This window comes from Takifugu rubripes, chromosome 1 (genome assembly GCF_901000725.2).
Source record: "Takifugu rubripes chromosome 1, fTakRub1.2, whole genome shotgun sequence".
In the NCBI taxonomy this organism is placed as follows: Eukaryota; Metazoa; Chordata; class Actinopteri; order Tetraodontiformes; family Tetraodontidae; genus Takifugu; species Takifugu rubripes.
The window spans coordinates 25,013,123-25,033,942 of record NC_042285.1 but is presented as its reverse complement, the minus strand read 5'-3'; the positions used below and the strand labels follow the sequence as shown (position 1 = coordinate 25,033,942).

The following is a 20,820-nucleotide window of genomic DNA, read 5'->3' as shown; positions in this document are numbered from 1 at the left end:
CATACACAGACAGTTGAATCAAGATATGAATTATGTCTACTGGTCCTGATTTTCACTTGCCATGTCACGCATTTAAAACAGCAATGACTGCAGCGTCGGCCTGACATTAGACACACGAGGGCGACATACACCTGTGTGAAAATACTTTTCCACATGAAAACAACTTTGATAGCATTTCACAAACTGCACTATGCAAATAAAAGTAGGACAATGGAGCCGCTCCCTCCTGCAGTTATAGTAGGTTCACCGGATTGCAATGACACACCCTCTCTTACTTGTATTTGACTGAAGTGGCGGCCTGATTAACCACACATTTTACTGTTTTTACTGTTTTACTGGGCCATGCCACTTCTGAGACGGCCTTCAAAGGAGCCACTTATTTCCTGTTCAGAAACTGCAAATCACACAAAGACCATAAGTAAATATTTTAACCAATAAAATTTTTATTGATGTATACAATGCTAATTTTCTAGGAAATAAACAGTTTGTGTGGAAGAGGGGTTTTTCTGAACAGAAGGAAATATCTTTGGTTGACACAAAAGAAAACAATGAACAAACATGTGTGAATGCCTGAAAATGCTTCCATTTGCCGTTTTGAGATTCTTACAAAAAAAAAGAAATACATGCAGGGAACGCAGTATGATTTTTTTTTTTTTTAAAAAGAGGAAAATAAACAGACAGAAAAATTCAAATTTAACACAAATGTTCTATAACATGTTATCAATGATAGCAGACAATATCTCCATAGTAACACATTTTTTTCATGAATAAGGAAGGATGACTCAAAGCCAGTCACTTTTCTTTAATCTCTCAGTAAAATGATTTTTTTTTAAAATAGGCATGTTAAGATAAAAGGTGTAACAGGATATTAAATCCTGTTACACCTTTTTTTTTTTTTTTATTACACTTAATCATTTAATTTTTACTGATCCCATCAGCAATTAGACTGAGAAGTTATGGAATTTGTGACTAAACCTGTGCTGTAACTCCTGTTAACCTTTAACAGAGAATTGCTGCATAGTTGGGATGTAAATATATTTGACTTTAAGTCTCACGGATGTGGTGGAGTATCGGTCAGATTAATGGTGATCCTCTACAACATTCCACGTTACATTCTTCATGCCAAGCTGTGAATGCCTGTGCAAGGCATCCCTATAATCCCTTTTCAGCAACTTTAGCTCTTTACCTCTTCCTGACTTGCCCCTATTCCACAACAAGAACACCTGTGGCTCCGGGATGCCTCGTACTCCCACTGCACTATCTCAACAGGGAGGCAAAGAACATGAAAAATGGGCTGTGCGGGATTCATCCATCAAAGCCAGGAATGCTGTCCGCTGCTTTTATCCACCTCTCTGACCTCTTATACCTGGATCCCTGGCACCTGCTATCACATGCTATATTCATTTCCCAGAGTTATGCCATTAGGCATCTGGAAAATCTGTTGCTAATGTACCAACAACATGCAAGAAAAATTATTTCTGATCACATCTTACAGATTGTGAAAGCAGAAAAAAAGGTGAAACATTCCCGGTTCAAATGCTATCAAAGAATCATCATTGCAAAATGCAGTCAAAGCTGCACTGAATGTCTGACAAGGGTGACTATATACACATAACTCTGCCTCTTATCAACAAAAACATGCATCTATTCCCTCTGGAGCACACGCACTCATACCAGCTTGTGCAAGGTAAAGCCTGTGTAGGAGTGTGCGTGCCCCTGGATTTAGTAGATGTGCTCTGGCAACCGTATAAGATAATGTCGGTTTCAAACATGGTAAACATTTCAACATGCAAATTATGGATCCCACCCAAGAATCATATAGCAACTCAAAAAAACAACAAAACAGTGGATATACAGTAAGTGATGTGTGTGACGTGAAGTGATTTACATGGGGGAAAATGTTATGCATGTCCATAAACAAAGATGTAGGGAATCATTATTGCAAAACCTGTTTCATGCAGTTTTATCACCATTTGCAGCTTTAACGATGTTCGTTTGCACGACTGTGATTAAGCTCGCGAGCGCGACCTATTATAGTAAACAGCTTAAACATGGATTAGTGAGATTTTACCATCATTTCGATTATTTCAACGTATCTATTTAATTTTTTTGCTCCTTGTTGCTTATTTTTGAGTCACCTGATGATCTTTTATTAGTAAACGTATAGTTAGCATGTGCGAGCCAGTAGTGATAGAAGCTGAAGATGGCACCACGACTATCTGTACCACCTGTTAGTTGAGGAGCTTTTTATTTCAGATTAACACATTTGAAGCGTAGATTGAAAATACGCGGTAAACAACCTCTAACTCTCTCTAAAACACCCCAGGACGTTTTCACAGAAAATTCAGAAACACCATCCCAACTCATCCAACCTGGCAAAGTCCCACCACAAGGGTCAGTCGTTTGCCAAAGATTTACTGGTTTTCCCCCAAAATACAAAGAGAACAAAGAGGCTAGCTGAAAGGAAGAAAGCGGCAGCGGCGGGGAGATGGCTGGCCCAGCGCCACAGAGATGCGCTGCTATTGAAGAGGTAGGCAGCTGTTGATGCATTAGCATGATATTAATTCCCTGGACGACCCAGCTACAGCGTTCAGATTCTGGCCGGTTTGAAGTGTTGTTTCTAAGGCACTTTATGGAAAGCTTTAAGGGTAAAGTTGGTGTAAATAATGCTGAAGGAATGGCCTGAGGGTGGACTACCTTCCCGTCTCCCTGTATGTGAGGGTTTTCTGCTTATAATGGAGGGATAAATTCAAGATTTACGAGTGTTCGTGAATGTGGAATCTTTCAAGATAAAATACAAGAAGGGGAAACTACAATTAACTCTTGCTAGATTGGACTCTTAAGTGGACACTGGCTCTACTCCAACTGCTGCCACTGGACTCTGGGCATCTGCTGCTGCTTCCACAGGGCTTTTGCTTTTCTCTTGTGCTTCCTCCACTTCTTCCTCCACAGGAATATCTTCCATGTCCTCTGGAACAGCTAACCCAGCACAGTGGTTGTTTACCTCGCACTCAATGCTCGGTGGCCCTCCATTGATCTCAAGCTCCACCTTCATGCTCTCTGGGGTGGAGGGACTCACACTCTCCTGGAGCTCCTTGAAAGCCCCCTCGTCTGTATGTGCTTCTGCCAGGGGGATCTCTCCATCCATGTTTTCAATTGGAGGAATCTCTATGTGGGCTTCTTCTCCAGGGGAGCTGGCATCCTGTGTGGGGGTCTCTCCATCTCTGACTTTCTTGACATTGAAAGTCATGGGAGACACCTTGAAAGAGGAGCTCTTGGCAGTTGGGCTCTTGGGATGGTTCGGAGTGAGGCTTTTCATAATTTTCTCACGTTTCTCTGGTGGCACAATCCTGGTGGTGATCTGGTTCACCTTCTTCTCGATGCTTGTACGTGAGAAGGCCTTCTTGAGGCTATCGACCTTTTTGAGGCTGGATCGCTTGAACTTGTCAGCCCTCCTCTCATAGCTGCGGGAAGTGCCCATCCCCATTGCTTCCTCCCCTACCAGATAGTCTTCTCCTTCTAGATGTACAGGGAGAGATTCCTCATCGGATGACAGGCTGATGCTCTGGAGACCCTCCTCCTGGCCACGGATGCCGTCAACAGAGCCCGTGACAGAGGGGGGTGGCAGGGTGGATTCTGCATCATACTGACTTGGTTGTGGGGTCTTGAGGGAGTCCTTGACAAAGACAGTGGAGGGGATCTCATTGTCTTCCTGAGGGAAAGAAGAGGACAAGAAGCAATATTAGGAGTTGCATCCTGGAACAGTCAAAATGCAGAAAAAAGATGGAAACAAATTGATAGGAGTCAAAATAACAAAAGCCAAAACTCAAAGGAATGTGGAAATGCAAAAGTGTTCTTAAAAAAGCTGCCAATTGAAGTTGTAGAAACTCGGGTTGCATATTTGCACAGAAACAACACCTGTTATATCTTTAGCTGGTGGTGTGGCTTCAGTCAAGTGTTGGTCAGATGTAATAACCAGGCTGCTTCTCTGGTGTTTGCCTCAGGAAATCTGAGGTGGTCCACACTTTCCTCCACATTTATAGTGATAAACAGGGCCAAAGGGGCAGCACCAAGTTCATTACCTTTATTTTTCAGTTCATTTCCACTCTTTAACTGTCTGTCAAGATCAGTGCAGTCACACAGCTAAAGACACATGCTGGCATACACAGAGTATTTATGGTTCTCCCACCCCCATCGCCTATCCTATAACGCCCAAACAGCATAGAGAGGCAGCTTATGGGGGCCGACATACTCCACTACACCTTTGAAATGCGCAGAGAGAAAACTCCCAGCTTAACTTAGCTTGGTTTACTTTAGCAGTGCGTAAACAAGCTGCTGTATACAGCCTTAGCTGAGCTATATTTGCCTGTAACAATAAAGCAAATAAAGAGGTTTACGATCAGTTAATGAATCCTGGGGTTGACACTGTTGAACCTGCTCCTATTTTGGATGTTTTACCTCATATTTTGGATGTTTTATGCTCGGACCCTTGTAAGGTTCTAGTTTGAAAACCGAGTACTATATTTAACTGGCTGTCTTTGAAAGAATGCACGGCAGCTCCTGAGAGGTGTTAGCAGAGCTCACAACATGCAAGGCTGGAGAAGAACTGTGTCATTAACACATACTTCTGGACCGGGCCAACCAGATCGTCTAGAAGAATACTGCCTGTTGATTGAGTATTTAAGATTGTCTGTCACTCACAACATATTAACTTATAGATTCACTCTGATCATCAGATATAATCCAAGCCTGCTTTGGTAAAGTGCCATCAGTATCACTCAATCCTGTGATTTAGAAACAAGAAATTATTAAAATGACCAAACTACGTACAAAGCCTAATGTGATCCTGTACAAGGACATACATTTTAAGCTTACAACAATTCCAGTGTTTTCAACTACTTAAATGGGCAAAGCAGAAACACTTTCACCAGCTTACTATCAATTATTGCCTTGACCTGAAACACACTGGCATGATTCACTGCTCAGGTGTGTTCAAAGCATGTGAGGAACTTCCTGGTTAATAATGTCAGCATGCTCCTCCACCCATATAAGAGTGGGGCAAAGGGGACGGCATACAGCAGAATGGAGTCACATGTTCCTACAGTGTGTTGCAGTCACATTTAACACTTTTATAGCAACAAATGACTCTTTCTCTGCGTGTCGTCCTCCAGAAGAAGCTGAGAGTTGATTTTCCAGGTGAAAGCAGGCAACGTGTGGCGGCCTCCTCGTTTGGAGCTCTGAATGAGGATAATCTGGATGCCTCAGTTTGCTGTCGGGCGGCCACGCCCGCGGAGACCGTGTGCATTTGAACGTGTTCGTGCAAAATGTGTTCATGGTGTGCAAAGTCGGCAACTATGTGTAGCTCTTGTACGAGCGACTTTAGAAGTTCAACACAGGAAAACTTGCATGCAGGTAGGCCGTAATGATGAATGTTAACAAATTTTAAACAAAGTTGTTATTTATTTGGGTATTTCCTTTCAGAATGTGGAAGATAAGTTTAAATTTAACAGTTAGACACAAAAAATAACCCTTCTAAATGCTATTCTTTAAAATAAAACTAATCTCCCGATAGATTAGCAGTGTTTAAGGCGCCTATGTTCACAGGTCCGCTCCAGCCTGAACATGCCCAAAACAGGGATACGGCTGACAAGATTTAACCAATATTGTTAGTGAAGTGCCTGTGGGGGAGGCAGCAACTGAAACTCAAACTCCTCCTGTGTCCTCTTGTGCAAGACACCGGAGCAAAATGGACTACAAAAGTTACTTTACATTGAATCACCAATATATGAATCATGTGTTTACCACAACTATTTCCCAGCATTGACCTTATCCACTACTAATTCAGAATTTTAAAATCTTGGATTTATTTGTGAAAAATTCCCACTTATGTTCTGGCAGTGAGATTCATTCCACTGGACTCAACTCTGTGCTGCGAGTGTTACTTTTCTCCTGGGAACCCTGTTAATTACTGAACCCCGAGACTAAGGTAGTGCTCATTATCCAGCAGAGAATATGTGGTGAGTTCAAGTATGTGCGTGCCAGAACACGTGTGCAGCCACGCAGGACGCCGGTCATTGTTCAGGGCTATTGAGCAGTTTGACGTGGAATAGGAATTAAAAATGCATTTGGAGCAAAAGGAAGAAAACAAAGTTAATTAGGCGTAACAACATGTTTACCGTGCATTTTCTTCAAAAACATTCGCATGCTTCAAAGACATTTGGCACACTTCAGATCTCAATTAGCAGCTGCGTGGCAAAGCCGCCATTGCAAAGTCAGCTAGGTGTTATTCAGCCAGAGCAGAGACAGAGAGAGACAGAGAGAGAGAGGCAAACCTCTGGAGAGCTTCTATATTCAAACAGATAGGAGATCAGGGCGGGGCAAGATGGAATCCCTGTGGATTGAAAGAGCTCATGTTGCGCTCCGTGTCTGTATCCGTGACATTTGAACAATGATACCCTATACTGTTTCTTTTTCAGTCCTCTCCATTACGTTAAGGGCTGCTTGAGGAAGGGGGGGGGGGTTCAGGAACAAACAAACAAGCTAAAGCAACACCTTTACTGAAATGTGAAGCCTATTGGGTGAAGATTTTTGCACAGGGATTAAACAATGTGTTCACAATTTAAAGGAAACTTTTCTGATGGATTTCTTATGGTGCACGTGTGCTGGCACAGAAGGTAAGCCATGACCGCTGCCCACGTTCAGGCAAGAGGCAACCCCCCCCCCGAGTCAGGCCGCCAACCACCGGATCTCAACGGAACCTGCCATTTCTCTCTCACAGTGACTCATAAATTTGTACGTCACAAATCTCAAAAAATCCAGACAGGCACAATGTTTATTTTCCTAATGAAGCCAGTAGATGTAATTGGGAACTTGAGTGCCGGAGGGAATGTATTCATCAGTCCGTTAAGCTCTTGTGCAGCCCAGCAATTGATTATGTAAAGTGTTACAGTTGCAGGATGCACTGCTTTCATTTAACAGATAAGAATATAGCGAAATGCACATTCCATGCAAAGTGCCAGAGAAAGCTCCCGGTAATATAATTCTCCCTATCTCCTGACACCCCTGCACTCTTGCATAAACACACAGAGCTTCTTCATCTGTATAAATTGAACTTATTCTCTGGATGTTTTGGTTCCACGCCCTTGAATACAAAGTGATGATCTTCACAGTTCAGTTTAGCCCCTCCCTGGTTGTTGAGTAGCATCTCATGTCCTTCACATCCAGGAAGTTGGGAGGAAAGGAAGGAAATGAAATGGAATTCTGCTATGTGTCCTGGGGCACTGTAACATGATAAACTCTCCTCGGGAAGAGCGCACATACTGTACAAACTGGATCGGATCAACAGTTGGAAGTAGTTCCTCCTGTCCTAATTACCAAGACACCCAGCACAACAAGTCATTGAATTCTTTCCTATCTGCAGGGAAGAAAACAGCGTATGTTTGCTGGCCTCACAGCACAATAAGCAATTCAGGCAGAGCGGCACGCTGATGAGGTGGCAGACCGGACATCGAGGCAATCTGGAGAGGCCACCATTATTCCTGCTGACACAAATGATTGTGTTGGAGATTTTAAGCAGCCTGTTCAGCCTTTAATTCACAGGACAGCGCCTGCGGAGCAGCGACATTCGCACATGATTCATTTTACACGCGGAGCGGTTTTCATTATAATGCTTAACTGGACAAATGCACTTCCTCTAACAGCAGTGGCCTGCTCGTCTTACACGACTGACTCCACTGATGATGAATGCAGGACATCTCTGGTTGGTGTATCTCCAATATAAGCCTGCATTTTCACAGTTCCTCTCGCTTATTTCGACTCCTTTATCTGTGACGCACTGCTGCAGCACAATCCATGAATTGTGCCTATCACAGCCATTGTTTGATAAGCACTATGTAGGGACGCTTTTAGAATGTTTGATAAGGCTTCCAACAATGTCACAATGTTTGCCGGCTGTAGGGGTCAGATGTAATGGGTTAGGGTTATGTGTGTTATCACAATACACACTATAATTTCATATTTCATATTTTTTCCTGCTATTGATTTTCTGGCTTTTAGCATCCAAAGGCAAGAAAAAGAAGTTAAAAGCAAACGCTCACTTAAGAAGAATGCATAAATCTATTTTTCTGTGTTTTTTTCTTTTAATCCAATCCTATATTAGTCAATATAAAACTTGTCAGTTGCCATGTAAATAAAGGGAAGGCTTGTTGTTGCCATGGTTGTCCGTCCTGAGCTTTATCAGTCAGGGACAGAGAGAAATCGATTTGTTAGAGCAGATGCTTCATTGTTGCTGATGAAGCTTTTATCGCCCTCTGAGTTGTAAGCTTGCTGCCCAGTACAATCAAACCTGGTAATGAAGTGTTATCTGCTGAGCTCAAACAGGCAAATCCACGCGTCGTTATAGACAACTATAACCCTTAGCTTCTTCAGCACCTGTTCCAGCACGGTGTAGCTATAAAGTGTGCAAAAGAGCTTATTGCCATAATGTTATCAATACCTGAGGCATAGTGACAAACATGTTAAATATGCGCTGTTGGCAGTCCTGAGTGCAATGCATCATGGGGAATGCCGAAGGGCCAAACACACTTTGCAACTGAGCAAGCAACTTTTGTCGCTGTACAAACTTCATTGCTGCTTCACCTGCAGCTTCGTAAAATCCCCAAGTAACTTTAATTACAAATGATATCGCTTTAATAAACTAGTCCCAAACAAGCGGCGGCATTTACGATGTGTCGAGTGGCTCGTCACATTTAGCTGCATGAGCAGTTTTTAATCTCCGCCACAAACGACCGAGCCGCCAATCCAGATCCTGTGAAGGAACAAACAGCCCATCCACACCCCGCACGTCGTTCCACAGCCTGTAAATTTGTACCCGAGTCAGTAAAGTAAAGTAAAGTACCAAGTCGGGTACTTGCTTGTTACCGGTTTACAAAACAGACAGACAGACAGACAGACAGACAGACAGACAGACAGACAGACAGACAGACAGATAGATAAATAAATAAATAGAGAGATTGATAAATGCTTTATAGCACCATAATACAGACACTGTGAAGCTAGCGAAAAGTGCAATAAATCACCAAAACAAGGAACACACCACAAATCTGAGCTACTGCCTACAGCCAGCAGCCTGCTTCAACCTGCCAAAGAGAATATGACTTTATAATGCAACGCACCTCCTTTATACACAGTAATTACACTCAAATTACCCCATGAGCATCTTTTGATCTGCTTTTTTGAAAAGCTGGACTTCCAAATGCTGAAGTCACTCTGTTTTGTCACATTTGTTGTGCATGATCGATCCGACCCGGCTTATTTATTGGACCACAATTTAGCTATAATCAATTCTAGGCGTGAGCTTTGTTTTGCTGAACCTTAATGAGGTAGCAGCCTTGGGCGAGGTTGGGAATTACCAGTTTTTCCTGCATCTTAGAAGCAGTTGGAAAAACAACCTTCACTTCCTGCTGCTGAAACACTGAAGACAGACCTTTGGTCAAATGTGCATTGACAAAAGCATTATGACAGCCACCAAAACAAACAAGGCGAAGCTGAAGCTGCGTCAATCACAAACTGCTTAAGCCTCTAATGAGTGATGCAGCAGGATATGATGGGGAACCAAAATAAACAGTAAATATGAAAACGACAGCAAAGCTGAACCAAACAATGCATGGAAAATGATGAAGCTTTCCAGAAGGAATGCCACTGGGGCAGCCTTTGCTAGCTTGTCGCAGACATTGTATTTTTTTTGGCTGAAAACTGTGCTTCCTTGCAATGCGATACGGAGGGTTTGGATAGTGTGTGAAAGCTCTGACTGGTGTCACTGCCTTCCAGCCATCGACTTCCCATCCCACCAGCAGAGCATTCTCCTCAATCAGGCCCCCACACAAGATTGTGGTGATAAATAAAGTTCACACGGTGTTCAAAACCCGCCACTTTGTAAACTTATTTGTCAACTTCGAATTCCACTGTCAAGTAAACACAGAGGGGAAGATTAGATGCTGCTCGGCAATGAATGGTGATCAAAATGAACCTCAAGTAAGATAAGGGGGGGCGGTGATTGTTCAGGATATCGCAAACAAAACAGTTTACCTTTGCTAAAAATTATCATAACACTGCTGGAACGTCTGGCTGGGAATTGTGTGCAAAGGTCTGGAGAGGGGAGGGCCGTGTGGAGGAAAAGGCCCTGGTGCACAGAAACAAACAAGCAAGGGCTAAGCAGCAGCAATTAAGTCCTCATTAGACCTCGTTATGCACAGGAACGCAGCGGAGCGGCACCCAACACTGTCATCCCTGACCCAACACTCACCAAAGCCTTTACCCAGAAATCCTTTCTCTTTCCACCTCAGTTGGCACATACAGTGTATGAGTGCTCTTTATCAATTTTTCCTTTTGTGGAGAGGAGGAGGGCCCCTCGGCCAATGGCTGCAGGGCACTAACTGGGAGTACTGGGAGTACAGTGCTGGAGCCTTGAGTTTTATCAGGGTAGTGTGAGGCCCACTGCATGTGTTTTCATTTTGGGGGAATCGGTGCAGATGGACACAAAACAGATTCATCAATTTAAAATTGTGAAGAGCTTTAGACGAACATGATTAGAACCTATGTTCTAAAATCTGACAATTATTAAGAAATGCCACTTTAGAACATCGACAGGCAATAAGGCTGACATAAAAAAAAATAGAACAAACACATAAACACAGAGAAATTCAGGTATTCTGCCGTAAACATGGCCGAAGTTTTACGCCTTGAACGTCAAAACCCTCAAAGGAACCCTCAAACCTCAGTTTTGAAGAGTGGGTGTGTAGGAAAAAGCATCTAGAACTCCAACATGTTTGGACATAATCCTGTCAAACAAATAAGCCAAGAATGTCGAGGCATTACACCAGACTGGAGAAAATCTAGAGAGAAAGGTACAAACCCAGAGGGTGAAAAAACCAGGCGAGGCAGAAAAGTGGACCCAAAATAGAGTCTACACCAGCTCGGGGGGGAAAAGTAACAAGGGCTGCACTTAGGTCTTTTATTTCCTGCTCCCCTCAGGCATGCCAAGACTCATTTTCCAGCCCCACAACTGCGCACACCTGAGCCGACATCAGCGCAAACGTCCAATCGGCTTCCAGCACGTTCACATACCTACTTGACCCGCCGGCGAGCACTCGGGCCAAGTCAAGACTGGAGGGGGAGAAAAAAGTCTCAACTCAGCAGATCACAAATAAACTTTACAGCTCTCGTCCGCACGCTCCGACACTGTGAGCGTAATAAAGAGCAGAGCGCGCGTGTAACGCATGCGTGTGAACTGGGGGGAGGCCAGGAAAACAACATGAACCCATTTTTTTTAAATCTTAGAAAATAAACGCACTGTGCAGTCCATTTCTAAAGCAGCGGCTTATTCAGACAGCGGTGGGGGAGGGGGGGGGGGGGGGGTGCTGGTGGAGGAGGGGGTCAATCAGATTGATCCACAGTGCCGCTGCGCACAGAGGAAGGAGTTGGCACCTGTTGCACCGGAACAACAGCGCCTCAGTACCTGGGAAACCAGATAACAGCGGCGGTTAAAAGCTCTCAGTGGGTCTGCCTGTGTCAATAATGCCCCCCCGAGTTCACCCGCTGAGCACACATGTACGTGCACAGACTGGGACACAATCAGACCCAGGCACAAAAAAATATATATCTATTACCTTACGAATGCACAGGAGCACATGCTGAGCTCAGGTGGGACACGTCAGCCGGCGTCGATGGGAATTTGCTTTATTGTGAAAAGAGACTGGTTCTGACCACGGGGCAGGTGAGGGATGGGCGACGCACTTCCTCACACTTTGCTTTCCTAATTTCCTGAGGATATTCATAAGTTAAAGAGGCCCCATGTGGAGGTTTCCTACTTTGCGTGCGCTGGAGTGGCTGCTGACGTGTTGAATCCTTCCACAAACCTGCTGCCTGTCTAAATTATGACTTTGAGGTGTTCCAAGATCCAGAAGCAGCACCCTCCTCCACTATCCTATGGAACCCTTCCTGGACACGCCCTTCCCCTTCTTCCTCCCCTCTTCCCATCCAAAAAGAGGGGGAATTTCACATCCACGTGGGGAGAAAATATCTTAACCCAAGATTCGGGAGCAGAATCCAAGTGTTTTTGAAGGCTTTAGCATGCAGAGCTTCTTAACAAGCACAGGTGTGTCTGCAGGACACCCTCCCAGCCTGCTCAACAAGTCTGAAGTGGTGAAAATTTAATATGGTGTTGTGCAGCTACAAAGCATTTCGGTAACAAGCAGCCACACAAATGAGGAGCTGGAAACACACCCACAGCTCCAGTCAAATGTGAAATGCAAATGCAGCATTAAGCTGAACACTCCGAAGGTTTCCTGATGCAAATATGTTGCGTGACAAGAGACCGAGGGGAGACATCTTTAAAACGGACCTTGGATCTCCCATCTTCCCTGGGAACTCATGTCAGCTATCGTTGTGAGATTATTTCATGGCAGCCATTGTGAAAGAAGCCCTCAGGTAAACACAGCTCTGATAAACAAAGGTTATTAATGAGCTATTTAATGGCGCAATTCCTGTGCGCAGAGAATGGAACCGTACTTTGAGCACGTCTATCACACTGAAAAAAAACTTCGAACGACCCGAAACTTGCCTGGAAGATGAGCACTTTGAAGTGGTTCCTCTTCAGCAGATGGCTGTGGTTGGCCTCCAGCTTCTTCACCTGGACAGCTTGCTTGTCCAGGCGCTCTCTGACTTCCTTCAGGTGGTCGCTGACTTTGCGGGAGCGCTCCAGCAGTTTGCTGACGCTGTTGGAGGTGCTTACGTGCGTCTTAGAAAGACGCGTCACGTCGCCCTGCACGACTCGCACGGCACCCTCCAGGTCGGCCTGCCGCTGCTCCATCCGCTGCTGGTTGTCCTGCACCGATTCCATCATGTTGACCAGCTTGTCCAGCAGCGCCACGACGGTGATTGCGCTCACCTGGCCGCGGTCAATGGGACTGCCCGGCGCGGCCCCGGTGGGGCTGGTGGGGCTTTTGAGGCCGAGTCGGGACAGGGTGCTGGTGGGCGCCGGCGAGGACGGGACAGAGGACGGGGTGAAACTCGGGATGAGCACGTCGGCGTTGTTCTCTGCTTTCGGCTGCGCCAGAGCCTGGGTGCTGCCGGTGGCGCTGCTGGGCTCGGTGCGGGCCGCGTCTTCTTCCATTGCGCACAGGTGGTTGGAGGTCCCGCTCTAATGGGGCGTCTGGAGAAGTGGTTTCACCACGACACGAGTAGCCGAAGAAGAGTTCTGGTCTGTGGACAGAGATGTCTCTCCCTGCAGCAGGCAACTGAAAGCAGAATGTTGTTCTTCTGGGAGTTGATTTGGCATCCACGCCCCAGTCTGCGTCGCTGTCTACACACACACACACCCACACCCACACACACACACACACACACACACACACACACACGTCATGAACTTTCAAAAACACCTCCCCCGCGAGCCATTAGGGAGGGGCGTGGTTGCTGGGGAAACCGTGCAGGCCTAGCCCTATTGACGGAATAAAGGTAGAGTTTCTCTTCCCTCTCTCTCTCTCTTTGTGTGTGTGGGGGGGCGTTCCACTTTGTTTGTACCTACCTGCATTTGCAAAATGTGCTTCAAAGCAACTTTTTTGTGCTGTTGCATGTTGCATTTTTTGACTGTACGGGACTCCAGTATGTTGGAATCACTGGGAAAGTTTGGTTTTAGGGATCGCTCTGCAAAACTCTGCAGAATGAATCTTCCCCTCCCTTTGCCCTCCTCTCTTGTTTTTTGAGCTGGGCGCCATTGCATGGGGCACTCTGACATGCTAACGTGGGAAATCCCTGTTTCAACAATGAGCTCAGCCATGCCTTCATACTTTATCAATCCCTGGCCTCCATTTCCCTGTATCAACACCACAGCAATTGTTGCACTTGCAGGACTCAAAAAGTCATTTCAGTGCGACTGCAATGTTGCCTGAGTCTGATGTAGAAGTTGATCAGACCGTCACATAAAGTTCCTGAAATTCTAAATTTGCAAACATGCACCTGGTTTAACATTGAATAACAAATACACCAACAACTATTTGGTGCTAATGCCAAATGACCTGTTTAAACTCCTCAGGCTAATAGATAGCAAACTATATCGCTACCTTCTTTTACAAACTGAGTAATAGAGGTTGAATAAATCCATATATTTTGATCACAATATGTCCTTCAAGAAGATGGAATGATTGATAGCGATGACAGAAACATTTGTAGATCTTAAAGATCTTTAATCCCGAGCCAACATTACAGGTAAGGATCATCATTAATGTAGAAACAACTCTTGAGCGCATTGAAACTCCTTTGACCTCTCTGACCTCCTCGTCTCTTTTCTGGATGACTCCTTTTTAGAAGAGAGAGGAAGGCTCATTGGTAACTGAAGCAAGGAGGGAAGAATATGTTAGGTGCCTTTGTTTTACTGTTTTACTACAACAAGATCTGCTGACCCACAAAAAGAGATTGTGCTTGCTTTGTTGTTGTACACGTGAGGCTTGGAATTTCATAAAAGCCCTCGGCTGGGCTTGGTTTGGTTGCTAACCGGCTGCAGTCTGACTTGCAGTTTCCTCTACATAGTGGGCTGTGGAGACAATATTTACTTATTTTATGTGTAAATCATTAATCAGCCTTTATGAATGTTTTATCAGAATGAATGGATGAAATCATGATAGCAACTGGGCTTGGTGTTGTAAAGAAAGCTATTAAATCATGTTTTATAGCCACATGTTCCACAGTAATCATTAAAGTTGCCTTACCTTCCTGTCTAGATATTATGAAATGGGGCGGTTGATAGACATCTGTGAGAGAATTAGCCCCAAAATAAACATTAACCTTAATGATCCTTCTCATATCTGTGTTAAACACACCATGATAGCTGATTTGGGAACAGTCTTTTTGGCCCCGATGTGATTTTGAACAGCATCACATCCTGTTACCCTGCTCTCCAGGTAGTTTTCTATTTGACAGACGTGAGAGGAGAAATCTGGGTTTTGTTTGCATCACCACAGATTTCCCAAAAGACTAAACTGCTCCTGTCAAAAGCAGCTACTCTACTGATATGACTGATACGCTTTTCCACGACTCCCGGTCCTGCATTCACAATAGTTTCCCCAATTCCCCAAACACTGACACGTCCTCTTAAGATCGTCCGCTCAGTGGGCATCAAGACCGTCCGAGGTGACGTGTTAAGGCGCGCTCGGCCAAAAAGCTTTGAAAGCCCCAGTGTGTCTCGCTGCTCGCTCTGTCGTTGCCACTCCATGGAGACGTGCAGTTTGTCAACATAAGAGCCTGACCTCCCATTCCTACCTCTGATCTTTGACCACGTTTTTCCAAACTTTCCTGTTCTTCCTTTCCCCCTGCAGTTTCCTCCGTTTCCCTGCAAACTGTCATCAGCTAATTTCTGCAGCGTTTCCAAAACTACTTTCACCTCATGTGCTAAAACAACTGTAATACTAGAGAACGAGTTAAAAATGTTGAGTTGCTAGTTGGGCTTCAGGTGACCCTAAGTGGATTTTTTTTTTACTGATTGATTTTTTCTGTTTAGTCTGTTCTTGTCAGGCAGAAATATCGCTCTATCATTTCACCCAACAAGCCGCTGCAAGTCAGTGGATAAGCTGAGCATCCTGGGAACGTTTCCTGGAGTTGCTTCAGCAGGGGGTGTGGCGTGACTCTAACCGTTGGCGGTTGGCAGACGACCTGGACAGGTGAGGAATTCTGCCGCGAAAGCTCAATAAACATGTTTCTTCACTTTATTTAACCCATTTGCACTCATGTATGTATACCTGTTTTTCCTCCAGGCAACACTAACGTGTAATGAATCCTGGGCAGAATTCCTCCCCATTATCACCTCATCTTGAACCACTGTTTTAGGATGGCGGTGAGATGGTTTGTGTGGCCCTCCATGTGGTTGTAGGCCCCACGTTTGTGTAATGAGGACACAGGAATGTGATTAAAGTGCCCCTGGCAGGACTCTGTGTAGGGTTTAATGATGGGTCCTCACACAGACACAGATTTGATGCCCGGATGAAAACACTTACACAGACGTGTGCTGTCTGCATTTTTATCTTAAAAAAACCTGATGGTAAGGTTCTGTTTTTCTTTGCTGACTACTGCAAAGTAGCCAAGTTGAATTATGGGAAGTATAGATCGCAAGTACAGCAAAGTTGCTGAACATTCTGCCCACTCCTTGTTCAGTGATGGGCAAATATTTACACAACGGGACTGTTTTCAAAAGGTTGAAGCGTTGTTGGCAGGATTCGAACCTGCGCGGGGAGACCCCAATGGATTTCTAGTCCATCGCCTTAACCACTCGGCCACAACAACAGATGTGACATGGCACACAAATTTGTGGACCCAGACCAAGGTTTTAGGTTCTGTCGATTTGATCGCCATCAATAGCAGTTGGGTTGCGACTCCTGTGCACAGATGCCCCTCACAACCAGCCTGGTGATTGGTCACACAGTGGGAAGGAAACAAGTAACGGCACCCTTTTGTTACAAAATCAAAGGCCCCCACAGTGTGGAAAATGGCATGCTGGGACCAAAACAGATGGTGATGGATCTTTAAATGATCTCCTTTCACTGGCCAGCATGTGTTCCACACGTGCTCGCAAGAAGGTAGCCTTCCAACATGGTATATTTGCTGCTCTGCTATTTCTGTCATGCTAGCAATTGCAGGGTCTGTTGTTCAAGGGTTTGGGGTTAAGATGCACTCAACGTGTGAAAAATATGTGTCTTAAACCATCAGTTTTCAAGTAATGAGCCCATCTGCCAGCCTCAGAGGAGTTCAAGTGCAATTTGTTGATTGCAAAATCAATATAAGTGCTTTCTAGGCTGACCTTTCAGCAACCATGTGGATTTTTTGAGCCTTCCAAATAGTTTGAGCTTGCCGCTAAATCTGTCTTCGCCTATCATTCACAGTAATCTTTTTTTCTCTAGAGGTGGATACATTTTCCTCATGGTTTGTTTGGAAAGCTAGCATGCTTGTACTGACATGCCACTCCAAACAAGTTATGCATTTCAGAGATAAACGTTGCATTAAAACCTCAAATGCCTGTTGGGAAAGTACGCAGACTGTGTGGCCCGGTGAAAACATCCCATCACTAAAAATCAATAAGGTAAAAGAGCTAAGCGCGGACTCCAGATGACACCAAACAGCAGCTACTGCTAATGGAAATAACGGAGAAGAAGCGGAGCAGTTGTTCACCGGAACAAAATGGCTCAGCCGAAACTGCACTTCCTCAGGACACTGCAGGAAGAGGCATCCATCTGCAAAGCTGCTGGAGTTTCTGCCACTGCTCAGTAGAAAGCACCCTGGCATACTGTAACACAACACGGAATGCAAACTATTCAGCTGCAGACATATAGTATATCCAGCTGCCAACACTCAGCTAAACTCCCACCACCAACTCCTCATTCCTATGAGTGTAAGATATGTGCAGTATTTCATGTTGCTGTGCAAATTTCTTAACTATTTGCCATTTTAAAGCTGTTTTGATGAGGTTTCTACAACAGTAAGGACTGTGTGTATGTGTCACAATGAGATTTACTGGCAGCAGCCTGCAGTGAGCTGGTGACTCCAACAGGTTGTATTAGTGTTTCCCTACCGAAACACCGGAATACTGTCACACGTGTACTCACAGACCGTGACAGTGTACCTGTGTCTTCTTCTGGGGTGTCAAAAGTCGTTTTCGTTGTCGGCGGGATTCGAGCATTATCGAGCATTGCTGTTTTCATGCTATGTCTTTTTTATGGCAATGTTTACAAGTTTCAACAGAATCTCTTTGTAATTGTTGCCTATTAGAAGTACGGGTGCCTCAGGAGATTAAAGTGTCAAACCAAAGCAATATCGATGCCTATATTTTACCGTTTGATCCTTTTGGCATTCAATAATATTAACATCCTCATGACAAAAAGATCAGAGGACGTTGTCGGCAGGATTCGAACCTGCGCGGGGAGACCCCAATGGATTTCTAGTCCATCGCCTTAACCACTCGGCCACGACAACCTGTTGTGTACCTTTATATACCGTCCTCGTCTGCGCAACTGTGTTTATTATTTGTGTTTCCATTGTAACGTGTTAATGACGCGCACACTCTTTTTACCAGTCAGTTGTGGCCTGTGTACTCTTCTTTGCTGTGGTCTAATAGGGAAGAAACAGATTAAAGAACCTGGCTAAGAAGGCTGGTTCTGTCATTGGCTGCAAACCGGCCACTTTTACTGTGGTGGCAGAGAGGAGGACACTGAGCAGACTGTTATCCAGCATGGACAACACTGAGCACCCTCTCTAGCAACGCCTGGAGAGACAGGTGAGCACCTTCTCAACTGGACCAGCCGACCGTTACAGGAAGTCATTCCTGCCCAAGCAGTGACTCTCAGGTCACCTCTGGCAAGCAGAGACCTCTAATCCTGATGTTTCTGGCTCATTCAACTGCAATCAGTCTTGTTAATACAATACCTTCACCCTTACTGACCAAGTTGCACATTAATGATAATAACCTGCACAGTTCATCTAAACCTACCTTGATATTTTGTATGTTTGCACATTGGATGTTCTGATATGTTGATTTATATTGTTTGATTTCTGTTTTATTCTGAGTTATGTATGTTGATTTATATCAGTCACGCTTTGCTAATTGCTTGTATAGATTTATGTAGTTCATCACAATCATTTCAACACCATCTAACAAACTGTCAGGCACGCACTTTTGCTGTATTTGCTATTTATTCAATGTACAACTTTAAATCTTCCCTGAAAACATGACAAGACCATTGGAATTTAAGTTTTATTTGCAATTTAAAATAGATACAGTTTGTTTTCACCTTCCAAGCACCTCTTACGAGCTGTTAATTGAACAGGCTCCAAGAATAGCAGCACATGGTCCACCCACAGATGGCTCAAGTTTTACTTCACTGTGGAAACGTGCTTGAACTTTTTTTTTTTTTTGAACGTTTGGCAGCTTCCCAAGCAGCTTTTTCTCTCTGACTGTAGGTTGGATGCATCAGTTCCACATATTGTTGCTGCGCAAATGCCATATGTCTTTCTTCCACTTGATCCTGTTGTCATTTAAAGGACGGATTTGCCACATTGCTGACCCTCCTTTCAGAGGAGAAACTCACAGTTCTGGGGGGGAGCTGTTTGATTTTATTTAAAATCAAACTTGGGGGATTACTCTGAGTGGGTCCAGTGGGCACACAATGTCTGACAAGGTTTGTTACAGTGAGTAGCATTGAAGGTCTCTGCAACAAAAGGGGGTGAAATAACTGTCATTCAAGTGCACGCAGATCCACAAGCCATGCTAAACTTAAAAAATTTAATGGACAAAAATGGCAAAAATGCATTAAGCGTGGTTGTGTAATGAGTCCATCCACAGCTGTGGATCCCTAACAAGCGCTGCTGTCTCATCCCAGATCCAAAACATGGAAAATCCATGTAAAAGGTCAGAAGATACTGAAGCCTCATTGGTACAGGATGACTTCAAAACTGGATGCTGGTCACAAACAAATTACATCATGACTTTTACAGAGCCGCTTTTGTTGCGGACTTAGCGAGGAAAACCCGGTACGAAACAGTGGAGCCCAAATACATGATGCACATTCAAATTAAGATGCGCCCTTGAACTGGGTTATTAACTCATTAATATTGTTTTCATGCTATGTGTTTTTATGGCAATGTTTTCAAGTTTCAACAGAATTTCTTTGTAATTGTTGCCTATTAGAAGTGTGGGTTCCTCAGCAGACTGAAGTGGCAAACCAAAGCAATATTGATGCCTATATTTTATTACAATAAATAAATGCTTCTTTTGAACGGGATCTTCATTTTTTAATTATTTTTCCTCCCTCTTATTCATAGCATCTCAGCACACTTGAAAGCAAACAGAGCTACTTCCGCCCTTCACAATAAAAGGTCCACACATCCGGTCTCACCAAACTGGAAAAATGACAAATCCGTGTCGCCTGGACAGACAGTAATAGTAATTTAGAATAACCAGATACAATGCCCCGATTTAGTTTAGCAGAATCCAGCTAAATAACGGGCTAAAGTAAAAACTCCGTCGGATGTAAAAGCTTTGAAAACAATCGATCTCTTTCGTATTTTGACATAGAAATACAACCTGTAGAGCGGTCGTCAAGATGGTCTGATACTTTTGGCGTTCCATAATATAACATCCTCATGACCGCGTATCAAAAAACTTAAAGAACGTTGTCGGCAGGATTCGAACCTGCGCGGGGAGACCCCAATGGATTTCTAGTCCATCGCCTTAACCACTCGGCCACGACAACGCAGCATCCCGAGTTATTTTGCCATTATATAAAGTTTATATTAATTAATTACTATATTAAATATTATACTATATTTTTGCGCATTCGCCACGAACGCAGCACCATCTTGTGGCTGCGGTCGAATTACATTTCGGAGGGTGGTGTGTAAAACGCAAAATCTTGCTGTAAATAACGGTACAAACTGCAGCTATATTAAATTTCACCCCGAGGGTCTCTCTGTCTGTCTGTCTGTCTGTCTGTCTGTCTGTCTGTCAATTCAGCTTATGAAGTCAGGATCAATAAACATAATTGTGTTTGAGTTTAAACACACTCTAATCAAAATAAATGGTTATTAATTATGGAAGGAAACAGAAATAGAATACAGTAGTTTGAACTAAAAAGATTGAATTGTATGACAGATTTGATGTCAAGACAATTTCATTCATCCTGCCAGTTTCCCATTTACAGGCATTTGAACCTTTTTGACTTTGATTAAATCTAAATCTACAATAATAATAAATGTTCTTACTATCTTGTTGATGCCCTGAGG

General features: G+C 44.1%; 1 protein-coding gene and 3 non-coding genes across 4 annotated transcripts; all 4 read right to left on the bottom strand.

The window, feature by feature from the left end:
• Positions 1–419: 419 nt before the first annotated feature.
• cavin2a (caveolae associated protein 2a) lies at positions 420–13,408 on the bottom strand. Its single transcript, XM_011612140.2, has 2 exons — positions 12,620–13,408; positions 420–3,712 (listed from the first exon to the last, which is right to left on the bottom strand). The coding sequence occupies exons 1-2, from the start codon at positions 13,169–13,171 to the stop codon at positions 2,840–2,842; spliced, it is 1,425 nt and encodes a 474-aa protein (XP_011610442.1). The 5' UTR covers positions 13,172–13,408; the 3' UTR covers positions 420–2,839.
• Positions 13,409–16,250: 2,842 nt separating this feature from the next.
• On the bottom strand, positions 16,251–16,332 carry trnas-aga (transfer RNA serine (anticodon AGA)). The gene has a single exon. It is a non-coding gene; the product is annotated as a tRNA-Ser (tRNA).
• Positions 16,333–17,933: 1,601 nt separating this feature from the next.
• Positions 17,934–18,015, bottom strand: trnas-aga (transfer RNA serine (anticodon AGA)). Its single transcript has one exon. It is a non-coding gene; the product is annotated as a tRNA-Ser (tRNA).
• A 2,194-nt stretch (positions 18,016–20,209) lies between these two features.
• trnas-aga (transfer RNA serine (anticodon AGA)) lies at positions 20,210–20,291 on the bottom strand. The gene has a single exon. It is a non-coding gene; the product is annotated as a tRNA-Ser (tRNA).
• Between the last annotated feature and the right edge of the window lie 529 nt (positions 20,292–20,820).